Source organism: Nicotiana tomentosiformis, chromosome 9, assembly GCF_000390325.3.
Source record: "Nicotiana tomentosiformis chromosome 9, ASM39032v3, whole genome shotgun sequence".
NCBI classification, from domain to species: Eukaryota; Viridiplantae; Streptophyta; class Magnoliopsida; order Solanales; family Solanaceae; genus Nicotiana; species Nicotiana tomentosiformis.
Window position 1 is genome coordinate 28352926 of NC_090820.1, and position 12164 is coordinate 28365089.

The following is a 12164-nucleotide window of genomic DNA, read 5'->3' on the forward strand; positions in this document are numbered from 1 at the left end:
TAATCAGGTACCTATTACGTCTTATCGGTACATGTATTGAGTAACTTAATCCATTAATACTTAGGTAGATGAACAGTACCGGACTTAGGGTAAGACAAGTAAAGCAAAGGCTTTAGGCTCCATAATTTTGCAGGTCTTATTTTTTGCTAGTAGTAGGTTAATGAATTATTATTTTTTTCAAAAAATTAAGTATTTTAAAGTAAAAAAGTATATTTTTTAATAAAATGAAAAGAAACTTTTAATTATTTGAATAATTCGAAGCATATGAAAATAATTTTGATTTTCTATTTAGGGGTCAAAATATTGCGAGAACCTCGTGAGTTCCTTAAAACATAATAGTTAATTGATATTGACGATTTAGACTTATTTTTCAAATTAAAACTGTTAAGAAAAATAGTATAGTTAGAAGATAATACTCTAAATGATAATTCGATACTTAATCATATAAGAGGACTTGATTCCTTTTCAAATACATATATTGCTTATAGAATAATATTAACAGTTTTTATACTAGTTGCATATACGAAAAGAATTTTAAAAAAAATTAGAATTGATAAAATCTTACTTAAGATCAACAATGCCTCAAGATAAATTATCTATACATATTATTAATTGAAAAATTTTATTAGAAGAAAATGATTATATACAAAATTATTACTTAACTTTACATTTCAAAAAGCTAGATAAATAAACTTCAAATAAAAAAATATACGAAGTTTTTGTTCAAAAACAATTTAAGGCCTATAATCAAGGCTTGGCTTTAAAACACTAATTTTGTTGAACCACTTGTGCAGATGAGAAATAATCACCTCACCTATTTACCTCCGCTGGAATTAAACTTGATAGTTCTCCTACTTCAATCACCACTAGGCTACATCTTAAAACCCAAATTACCACTGCACAGAAGTTAGGGATTTCCGGATTGATAACGTTTTGAATTACTACTTTACAACACTAAAATCTGCAAACACTTGTCCAATGCCAAATTAGAGAAGAAGATTCATCTCCTACTATATTAATGCTCTTCATGTGAACAGGGAAAATATTCACATTACAATCATTTGGAAAATTTGCCCTTACGCTAAGTTCAGAACAACACAGTGCAGAACTCATGAAACGAACAATTTATGAGGCCTAGTCCCATTACTACAGATTTTAGCGTTTAACAATTGGCATAGAAGCTTCAACCACTGTTTCCCTGAGATCCTGCTGGACCTCCTCCAGTTCCATGAGAGAAATTCTGGCCTTCGATTGACACTGGTTGTGCAGGAGGTTGCTGATTGGGTGTCCAGGCTCCTCTTTGTATCGGTTCTCTTCTTTCTACTTGCATCGTCTCCCGGCGCCTGTCATAACGAGGTCGAGGCCTGGGTCTAGAACCTTGATTTTGATTAAATCTATATTGTGGCCTATGGATGACTTTTCCGTCTACGAACAGATCCCCTAAACATCAATGAGTGGAAACAGTAAACAAGTGATGAACTTAACAAGCATGCTACAAGTGACAGAAGAATCAGAATGGCACAAAAACCCAGGTTTCCAGCAAACAAACCTCCATAATCCTTGTTGGGGACATCCAGATATGAATCTGGCAAGACCCACAAAACACCAGGTAGACCTACATAATATAATAAGAAACCAATCAGGCTGAAATCAAATGGAGTAACACAATTCTGAGAATAACCATAAATCCGCTTACTAACAGGGAAACCAAACATAAGTGCGTACATGCCAACATTAGGAAAGGCTAATAGCTACATGAAACAAGGGTTTCCTCTCTCAGTAAATGCTTTCATACAAAAGGTTTAAGCCAATCCTACAGTTTAATCAATAAACTAGCAGTGTTATCAACGTGATAAATGAAAGGAAGAACATAAAGGTATAATGGAGCTTCAAGCAAAGCGTAAAAAGTGCAGTGGTTTTAATGAAGTGAAGCACAAAAGAGAATAGTAAAATATACATGTAATACTAGAAGAATAATTACAAACACAAACAACAATTTTATGGACAAAATTGAAAAAATACATCTAAGAGCTCATGTGCAATGAGGTGCATGACATATATCAGTGGCCCATGCACTGAAACACTGCCTATATGAGACAAAGGGTTCATCCTGTGTTATACCTAATTTAGGCTTAAGCGCCTACTAGGCGAGCCTTTAACAACAATGTGAAGGACTTAGGTCGACCCCAAAATAGTTTCAGTTGACCATAAGAATCCTCTTTTTCCATTCCGCCTCATTCTAGTCCAAAGCCAATCTTAAATTTGATATTCCTTTTTTTTTTTTTTTTTAAGAAAGAAGGCACCAATAAGCACTTGTGATGTGACTCTAGACGACTACACCAAAGGCATGTTTTTTCCTACTCTAAGATTAGTGTGGAAGGGAGAGAAATGTGAATGCTCATCTTTCCTTCTTCGGTAATCATAGCACAAAATTTGCAAGGTTACTTTAGCACTTCAAGATTATCCCCATTAAGTTTGTATCCTGAAATAAACTCAGAAGTATCTGTCCCTACTTAACCTGATAATAGAAAAGTACCACTTCTCAACCTTCTATAATGACAAGGCTTTTAGGATGGAGAGCATAAAATTTCAGATAGCAAGTAACTCAAGGAAAGCATATGAAAGAGCAAGACACTTTAAATGACAAGCAAAGAAAACCATATACCTTTAACTTTGTAGGAAAGCTCTTCAGAAATCAAAGCACCAAACCCTGTGTATGTGGTTGTACAAACAGAGTAAATCTTCTTTTTTGCTTCTTCCTCACTGCATACCAAACAAGCAGCTATGAAATACCACTACATAGACCAAAGAACCTAGGCCTAACAATACACAAAAAAGTTTACCAGCCAAGGAAGTGAGATAACACTGTTCATTTTAAAATTCTAATACAGTATATACCCTACAAAAAATAAAGTTTTTGATGTAGAAAAGTCAAACCAACAAAATTAAACATATATGTGTATTCAAGCACATAACGGGTCATATATGCATTGATATAGTTACTCTGCAACATAGGCACACTTCATAACTGGGTAAACATTTTGCAGAAGATAATAGAACCAATATAGGGTAGGCTGTCTACATTATACACCCCTAGGGGTGCGGCCCTTCCCCGGACTAGGGGTGTTCAAAACTGAACCGAAACCGAAGCTTAATGGCTTATTGGTATCGGGTTAACGGACGGGGAACGGATTGAATTTTTTTTATTAACGGCTTATCGGTTTGGGGGAGGATTATTCAATTTTCTTAACGGATAATCCGTTAACCCGTTAAGAATATATATATATATATATATATATATATATATATATATATATATATATATATATATATATATAATTTATTTTTATCCATATATATATTAAATATAAAAAATTCTTCCACTTCTTCCAGTACTCTATCTCTAAGTTCTAACGCTTAATTCCTAAATAATCAGAACCCTTACGTACTACGCATCAAAAGATCCCAAGCTTGGCTTAGCTTAGCTTATTCTCCCACCCTACAACAAGATTGTTTAAGCTGCTGTCTATGGTTCACCTCTGCTTTTGTTTTTTTAAACTAATGCCTGATGTCTATGTTTAATAGAAGAACAACAGTGCTGTGCCACAACTTTTTTCACTCTACAACACATGACACACTACATCATTCTTATGTAGGCGTTAACAAACATGTATGTCTGGACTCAATGTGTAATCTCTTATTCTGAATTTGTATGCTAGGCGGTCATCAAACAATTAATGCACGCAATATAGATTGAATTAGGCCGATAAACCGCCCGATAAGAGCTAAACCGATACCAATCCGCCCGATATCTTATCGGGTGGCTAGCGTATTAATACATTTAAAAGCCAATAACCGTTAAGAGTAATTAACCGCCCAATCCGCCCGATAAGCAGTCCTACCCCGGACCCTGCGTGAATGCGGGATGCTTTGTGCACCGGGTTGCCCTTATAATAGAACCAATGTATTAACAAAGTTATAAAATATTTGTTGAAAGAATAAATAAACAAAGCTATGAACTGTAAAGAATTCTTCAAAAAAGACTAGAACAGAACAAATCAACGAAAAAAGCAAATATATTGACAGATACGAAGAGCAAGCCACAGACATACATAAATACAACATAATGTTTCCCCGATTCTCCAATCCCCAGTGAACTGCATCATGTCGTTCTAGACCAATTTGGAATCTTAACTTCTGCAAAACAAATTGTTATCCTTCTCTTTACAATTTATTGCCAATTTTGTCTCTAAATCAAATTAAACTTGAATAAAATGTGATTCGGATAACTTTTTCTTCGAAGAGAAACTAACTACATGTAAGTCTTAATACAACGGTATTTCGATTTTCCAATCCCTTAATGAACTGCATCATGTCATTCCAGAAACAACACAGTAGCATACTGGAAACTTCAAATTTGCAAAGCAAATAGTTATTCTTCACTTGTATCACATTTTAACTACTTTTATCTCTAAATACAATTGAAGGTTAAAAAGATGCGATTCCTGTAAGGATCAATAGCCAGGATATTGCGGAATTTACCAAAATAATCATTTAATAATGATAACAAGGACAATAAGGAGACAACGAAGTCACATGGTTCAGTCAATTTGACCTACGTTCATGAACAACGGAGCAAATTCACTATATCAAATGTGTGTAAAATAGAGTAAAAACTTTAATTATCCCAGACTATCCAAGAGAAATAGAGAAAACCCCAACAATGATCACTCTAATAGCCTCTTTAGCCAAGCTTCTCAAGAGGCCAAAAGTGCTTTTTTTCTCAAAAGCACTTTTTTCCCTAACTTGAGGTGTTTGGCCAAGCTTTTTTTTTGGGAAAAAAGTGTTTTTGGGAAGAAGCAGAAGCAATTTCTTAGAAGCAGAAAAAAGTAGTTTCTTCCCAAAAGCAGAAGCAGAAACAGTTTTGACTTTTCTTCTTACCAAAAATACCCTTAACAAAATATAGTATATACCAAAATAACCGTTAAACCTAATACTTAGGATATTAATGTATAAATATTTCTTATTATTTTTAGGATAGCTTTCTAATATATAGTGACTTTAGGGGTGAATGCTTTTATATTTGTTGAATGATTTTTAATATATTTAATTTATATTAAAAGAATTAAGTATTTTTAAATTTTATTTTCATATTTTACTTAAATAATTTAATTATTGCCTGTAATAATAATTTTTTAAGATTATTTATTTACTTATAATATTAACTATTAAGTAAATCTATTCATGTCCTTATTCGTAATTTGATACTTAAAAGCACTTTCTGAAAAGCTTGGCCAAACACAAATTATTGCTCAAAAGTGCTTTTCAGAGTGATTAGCCAAACACAAACTGCTTATCTCCAAAAGTACTTTTTTCAAAGCACTTTTGAAAAAAACACTTCTCAAAATAAACTGATTTCTCCACCTTGGCCAAACAGGCTATAAAAGAGATTCACTAGAAGTGCTCCGACATGGCAGTTTAGGTGCCACACCCGTGTCGATACGACACTAGTATGGGTGTGGTTATGGGATCCGTACCGGATCTGGTCAAACAATTTTGGGATACAATTTGATTCCCGAAATCACAACCAAACTAGGGTCTTATATAGGAAATCAATCTTTTACTTATCTACAATTTGAGAATAAAAAAGAAATCCACACTTTACAAGCAATACGTAAGTATTCCACAAAATTTCTCATAATTTAGAATTTTTATTATTGCCTGTAATAATAATTTTTTAAGATTATTTATTTACTTATAATATTAACTATTAAGTAAATCTATTCATGTCCTTATTCGTAATTTGATACTTAAAAGCACTTTCTGAAAAGCTTGGCCAAACACAAATTATTGCTCAAAAGTGCTTTTCAGAGTGATTAGCCAAACACAAACTGCTTCTCTCCAAAAGTACTTTTTTCAAAGCACTTTTGAAAAAAACACTTCTCAAAATAAACTGATTTCTCCACCTTGGCCAAACAGGCTATAAAAGAGATTCACTAGAAGTGCTCCGACATGGCAGTTTAGGTGCCACACCCGTGTCGATACGACACTAGTATGGGTGTGGTTATGGGATCCGTACCGGATCTGGTCAAACAATTTTGGGATACAATTTGATTCCCGAAATCACAACCAAACTAGGGTCTTATATAGGAAATCAATCTTTTACTTATCTACAATTTGAGAATAAAAAAGAAATCCACACTTTACAAGCAATACGTAAGTATTCCACAAAATTTCTCATAATTTAGAATTTTTATTATTGCCTGTAATAATAATTTTTTAAGATTATTTATTTACTTATAATATTAACTATTAAGTAAATCTATTCATGTCCTTATTCGTAATTTGATACTTAAAAGCACTTTCTGAAAAGCTTGGCCAAACACAAATTATTGCTCAAAAGTGCTTTTCAGAGTGATTAGCCAAACACAAACTGCTTCTCTCCAAAAGTACTTTTTTCAAAGCACTTTTGAAAAAAACACTTCTCAAAATAAACTGATTTCTCCACCTTGGCCAAACAGGCTATAAAAGAGATTCACTAGAAGTGCTCCGACATGGCAGTTTAGGTGCCACACCCGTGTCGATACGACACTAGTATGGGTGTGGTTATGGGATCCGTACCGGATCTGGTCAAACAATTTTGGGATACAATTTGATTCCCGAAATCACAACCAAACTAGGGTCTTATATAGGAAATCAATCTTTTACTTATCTACAATTTGAGAATAAAAAAGAAATTCACACTTTACAAGCAATACATAAGTATTCCACAAAATTTCTCATAATTAAGAATTTATTTTATTTTTTTGAATTATTTTTAGCCGGATCCACCCGTATCTATATCCCCGAATCTCAGAATTTATGTTTCGAAGCATTCGATCTCTAGATCGGCACCCATGTTGGACACCTGCACTCGTGTCGGAGCAACTTAGCAGAATAATGCTAAGGGTCATATGATTATGACCTTTCATTAATGTCAATGGATGTGACTTTAGTAATGAGTTGGTGACAAGGGTCAGAAAATAATGTCAAGCGCAGCGATCTTTCCGAAATTGAATGGCCAATATCGACCAGTTCTATCTGACAAATCTCCACATCAGCCTAGATTTGGCTGATATAGTGTATCTGCAGAAAATGATTAAGCAATCACCAATACCAATCAAGTCCGAAGAGCGCTTGAACGAGACAATTGGTCGGAGCTCTATAAGCATTTCAGTAGGATTGTCTCTAGTATTCACATTTTTTTATAATGGTAACATTGGTCTCTAGTATTGACATTCCGAACTTAGACCTACCCCTCAAGAATGATTTCCCGAATGAAATGATACTTCATATAAATATACTTTGCCCCCTCATAATACATCTGATCAGTAGTCAAGTGAATAACACTTTGATTATCACAGCAAATGATAATACCACCTTGAAGCAGTGTTATTAAAAGCGCACGCTTCTCACTTAAAGCGCAGAAGCGAGGCGAGGGATCTGTGCCTTTCTGCCCTATAGCGCGACATTGGTAAATAAGCGCACGCTTCACCCTAAAAAGCGAGAAGCGAGGTGATGAAAAAAGCGCATAAAATCTCGCTTAAGCGAGGTCCAGCGGTTGCCTAGAGTTTTCTTAAAAATAAATTGCAAATACACTTGCGCACACTTCTTCCAAACATCTGCTTCTCTGCTGCAAGCGACGATTGCAAACTTCGACTTTTTCTCTTCTGCTCTTCAGGTAAGTTTCTCTTCATCTCTTCTGCTCTTCTTCTCCTTCAGTTCTTTCTTCTCTTCTCTTCCTCTTCTGATTTTCTCTGCTTCATTGTTCGACTCCTCTCCTCTTTTCTCTTCTTCTCTTTCTCTTCTTCTTTTCTATTTTTTTCAGTTCTTATTTATCTGTTCTGCACTGTTTTATGCTTGTGCTCTGTTTTTCTTTTTAATTTTTGTTGTTCACTCACTTCATTGTTCGACTTCTCTCCTCTGTTCTTTTCTTCTTTTCTATTTTTTTCAGTTCTTATTTCTCTATTCACCCTTGTTTTCTAATTTATGCTTGTGCTCTGTTTTTTTTTTAATTTCTGCTGTTCACTGTTCACTGCTATGTGTTCTGTTGTTCACTGTTATGCCATGTTTTAACAATTCCTTTTGTGATTTGGTTTTGCATTTGCTTAATATGTTATGACTTTTGAGGATTATTGACTATCTAGTTTTAGTATCTGTTATTTACTTCTTAATTAAAGAATTGAAACATTTGCTTAATATGTTATTTTTATTGAGTTCTTGGTCATTTATCTATGCCTATTTAATTTTTTTTTATTTATGTGTTATATTGCGCTTCACATGAAAAAAGTGCGCGCTTCGCTTCACGCGCTTCACCGAAGTGAGGCCTCCTCGCTTTTTTCCGCTTCTCGCTCTCCAAAACACTGCCTTGAAGTAGCTTGAAGTAGACTACATTCAATAAACAAAACCATCAACCATAAGGTTTCTTTGATTGCCTTTGGTCACCAACATGTGTTTTGCTTCGGGACAAAGCTACAATATTATGACCTAACTTTCCAAATAATAGCACAACTTTCCAATGTAGCCTGTAAGCGCTCTTCTGTCAAGATCACTTGCATAATCTAAGTCTATAAAAGCAACCAAAGTGTCATACTCTTTCCAAAATCCAAACATGAGTGGGTTGCTCTAGTGGTGAGCACCCTCCACTTCCAACCAAGAGGTTGTGAGTTCGAGTCACCCCAATAGCAAGGTGGGGAGTTCTTGGAAGGAGGGAGTCAAGGGTCTATCGGAAACAGCCTCTCTACCCTAGGGTAGAGATAAGGTTTGCGTACTAATTACCCTCCCCAGACCCCACTAGTGGGATTACACTGGGTTGTTGTTGTTGTTGTTGTACGTGTAGTACCTTGCAAGTATTTGAAAATCTATTTCGCAACTTGTCAATATGCCTCATCAAGAAAGTTATACACTGCTTACTACACTTACTACTTGAGAAATGACTCGATGTGTACATACCATTGCAGACACTATATTATTGACTCACTAAAATAAGGAACCTGTCCCATCCTCTTTTCTTCCTCCAACTGCAATGCCTGAGCAAGTGTTAACTTAAAATGTGCAGGAATCGAAGTATTTATTAGTTTAGCAGCATCCGTGCCAAACTTCTCCAAGACTTTCTCTGATTCTTCGGGTTCAGGAACAAATTTTTTGAGCTATTTGTTAGATAGAGGTGGCCTAAATGGCCATTCAATTATTGAAATACCTTGACATTTGACATTATTGAAAGGCCATGGCCATTGACATTATAAAAAGGTCATGATCATTGACACTATTGAAGGTCGTGACCTTTTTGAAATAAAGAGCCAAATTGGCTTGTCGTTCTTCATAAAAGGCAAATCCTTTACCTATAAATAGAAAATCATTTTGCTTATTCTAAGCATCTCAATCGAAGCAAGTCTTCTGAATTCTCTCATCTTTGTTTATTTTGATCTTGTAGTAGATCGAACGTTTTGAATATTCCATAAAGATAGTGTGAGGAAAAATGTTGAATGAATCTCTTCTAGTTCCCTTTTAACTTAGCCAATAATATTTTGACAATCAAGGTTTCTTGACCTACCTACTTTTACAAGAATTAAGTTTAATAGTAATAACTTAGTGTAAACTTTTTCCCGCATCACAAACTCAAGTACATGTATTAGGTGCCTAATCAATCAACTATAGCTTAATCCCGATAAAATGTATGAATCGTCATTGTCCACTCCACTCCATTAAGTTGTATGGCCTGTCTAGGCGGACACGTGTTACATTCCAGATTTTACGGGGACATATTGTTCGCTTGGTCCCAACAGACTTTAAGAATTTGTCTCTTGGGCTAAGCTACTTCGAGCCCAAAAGTGATCCTACTAAGTGAACTTGTTCTATGTCATATAAAGTCTAGGATTTTTTCTCCTGTGTCACATGAACTCTTTCTCCGGAAGCCTAGAAGCCTGACAGTCTCTCACTTGTCTTCATAGACATCATATACACCCCCCTTCTTAGGAACTTATTAGCATCCTAACTGAGGATTGTTCCACTCTCCCATCGTACTAAGGGAATCATACTTTGATACCATATTAGTCAAAGTGCAAGGTCCACGGCACATAATGTCCGCTTTCGCCCAACACACTTCATAGCTTTATCCTTAGGCTATGTCAAATCGAACCCAAAAGCATGAGTACTAAGTTGTTCTTTGTCATATAGATCCTAGGGCCCCCCCACCCTCCCCACCAGTTCCGATATGAGATTCACCTTAAGTATTGTGTGCACCCATTGTTCAAAAATCTACCAACCTAAAAGCCTATCTTTACCCATCCTCATCAGCTCCCTCTCTAACGTCACAACACGTCATGAGGAATTCAATATTTGCATAATTTATCATCCTAACTATTAGGTGACTAATACATTGGTTAAACACCCATGACCCAGGAATTGTATGTCAACAAGGAACCAGAAAGAACTGGTTATTATTCGGAAACTTCCAATGAACTCATAATCCATGATTCAGGTATAGTATGTCTATGAGGAACTAGAAAAACAAGTTTTTCCAAAGTAACTTCCTATGTATTCGTAACAACACAAATGACCTAGGTATAATATGGCAACAAGGAACAAAAAAAGGGGTGTTTACCAACGTACCTTCCGACAACGGCAGCAAGGGTCTTGACATATGCATTAATCATTTCTTCCTCCGAGGGTTTAGGGTCAGGAAACTCTAACACAATCAGCCAATGCTCATAGTCACATCCATCCAAAAGTATCGTCTCCTTCGGCGGCCGGTTGCTCCAGTTCGGTGAAGGATCATTGAGGGGCGAGTAACCCGACCCGGATGACTTGGGACGAGTGGGAACGAATTGCTCTGATGATGGGAAGTACTGGGGATTGAAGAAAAGGAGAAGAGTAAAACGAAATCGAGATAATGATGATGAAGGGGGTGAAGAGAGTGCACGGTAAATGCTGGAAGCTAATATGCGCCTGGTGGCTAACAGCGCCATTGGATTTGGGGGTCTCTTAAAATGAGTAGAAACTCTCAAATTGAGTTGGAGAAGTTTATCGAGGATTTAAACTTTAAAGTCTCTGGCTTCACTACGACATCGGTTCAACCTAGAACTTTCTGCATTAAATTAGGTACTCAGACATTTTCTTCTTTTTTCTTTCTTTTCATTTTTTAAACGGAAAAGTGCCTAAAGTACGCTGAAGTATTATTGAATTTGGTACAATAAAGCCCTCCTTACACCTTTTTGAATAAAAAAGCACTTACTATTTATTTTTTAGATCAACTATGCCCTTATTTCTAATGACCTTCTATTAAATAATAAAAAAAATAATTTTAATCCATGTGTTATATTTCCATTGGCCCAACTTAAAATCCAGCCCTAATCTCCCGCCATACCCGTAACCTGCCCCATTACTGACCCGCTCGCCCCACGAATTCATTAAACCCAAACTAAATAACACCCGACCACATTCAGACAAAAAACATTTAACCCTATTGTCTAAGAGCGAAAATGGTTGGCGATTAAAGAGGGTGAAATCTGATTCAAGTTTTGGGATTCTCTACAAGAAAATACTTTACACTTGAAGATTTTTACTCTTCTACTCTTTCAAGTAAGTTTAAACTATTATTTTGGTGAATAATTTAGAGTTTAGGGTTTTTTTGAAATTTGCATTTTGTGTTGCTTCCCATGTATTTTCATATTTCTTCCATGCTTTTGATGTCTTTTTTGTAGTCAATTTGGGTTGCATGTGGTCCCTTTTCGTTTTTTCTTGTACGAAGTTAGGGTTTTATTGTTGGTTGTGGCTGGTTAAATTATTGGTATGTGGTCCTACTTTTTGTCGATTCCATTTATTTAATTTTAGTTTGTCGATTCCAGACTATACTTTATACGGTCTGTGGAACGTGTCATTGTTGTGTTGCTTTTTATGAGTTTTCATGTGTTTTTTAGCTTCTTTGTTTTCTTCCATGCATCTAATGTCATTTTTATAGTTAAATTTTGGTTGCATGTGGTCCATATTCGTTTGTCCTATGCAGAAGTTATGGTATACATTGTGGTTGGTGGCTAGTTTAATTATTGGGATGTGGGTCCTATTTTTTGTCCATTTCAGTTATTTAATTATGTATGCTTTTGTTTTTATCTGTACTTTATTGGTAT

General features: G+C 35.4%; 1 protein-coding gene across 1 annotated transcript; it reads right to left on the minus strand.

Annotated features, from left to right (window-relative positions):
• Window positions 1-986: 986 nt before the first annotated feature.
• LOC104093151 (multiple organellar RNA editing factor 3, mitochondrial) lies at window positions 987-11200 on the minus strand. The gene is made up of 4 exons (XM_070186027.1): window positions 10651-11200; window positions 2666-2763; window positions 1550-1615; window positions 987-1440 (listed from the first exon to the last, which is right to left on the minus strand). Exons 1-4 carry the CDS (start codon window positions 11004-11006, stop codon window positions 1184-1186), a joined length of 777 nt encoding a protein of 258 aa, XP_070042128.1. The 5' UTR covers window positions 11007-11200; the 3' UTR covers window positions 987-1183.
• Between the last annotated feature and the right edge of the window lie 964 nt (window positions 11201-12164).

Bases quoted from the DNA above. Each gene is read 5' to 3' on its own strand.
- LOC104093151 (XM_070186027.1), bottom strand. From the start codon at position 11,006: ATGGCGCTGTTAGCCACCAGGCGCATATTAGCTTCCAGCATTTACCGT. The intron at 2,764-10,650 runs GTACGTTGGTAA...TTTGGTATGCAG, and splicing joins CTTGCTGCCGTTGTCGGAAG to TGAGGAAGAAGCAAAAAAGA. The intron at 1,441-1,549 runs GTTTGTTTGCTG...ATTGATGTTTAG, and splicing joins CCCCAACAAGGATTATGGAG to GGGATCTGTTCGTAGACGGA.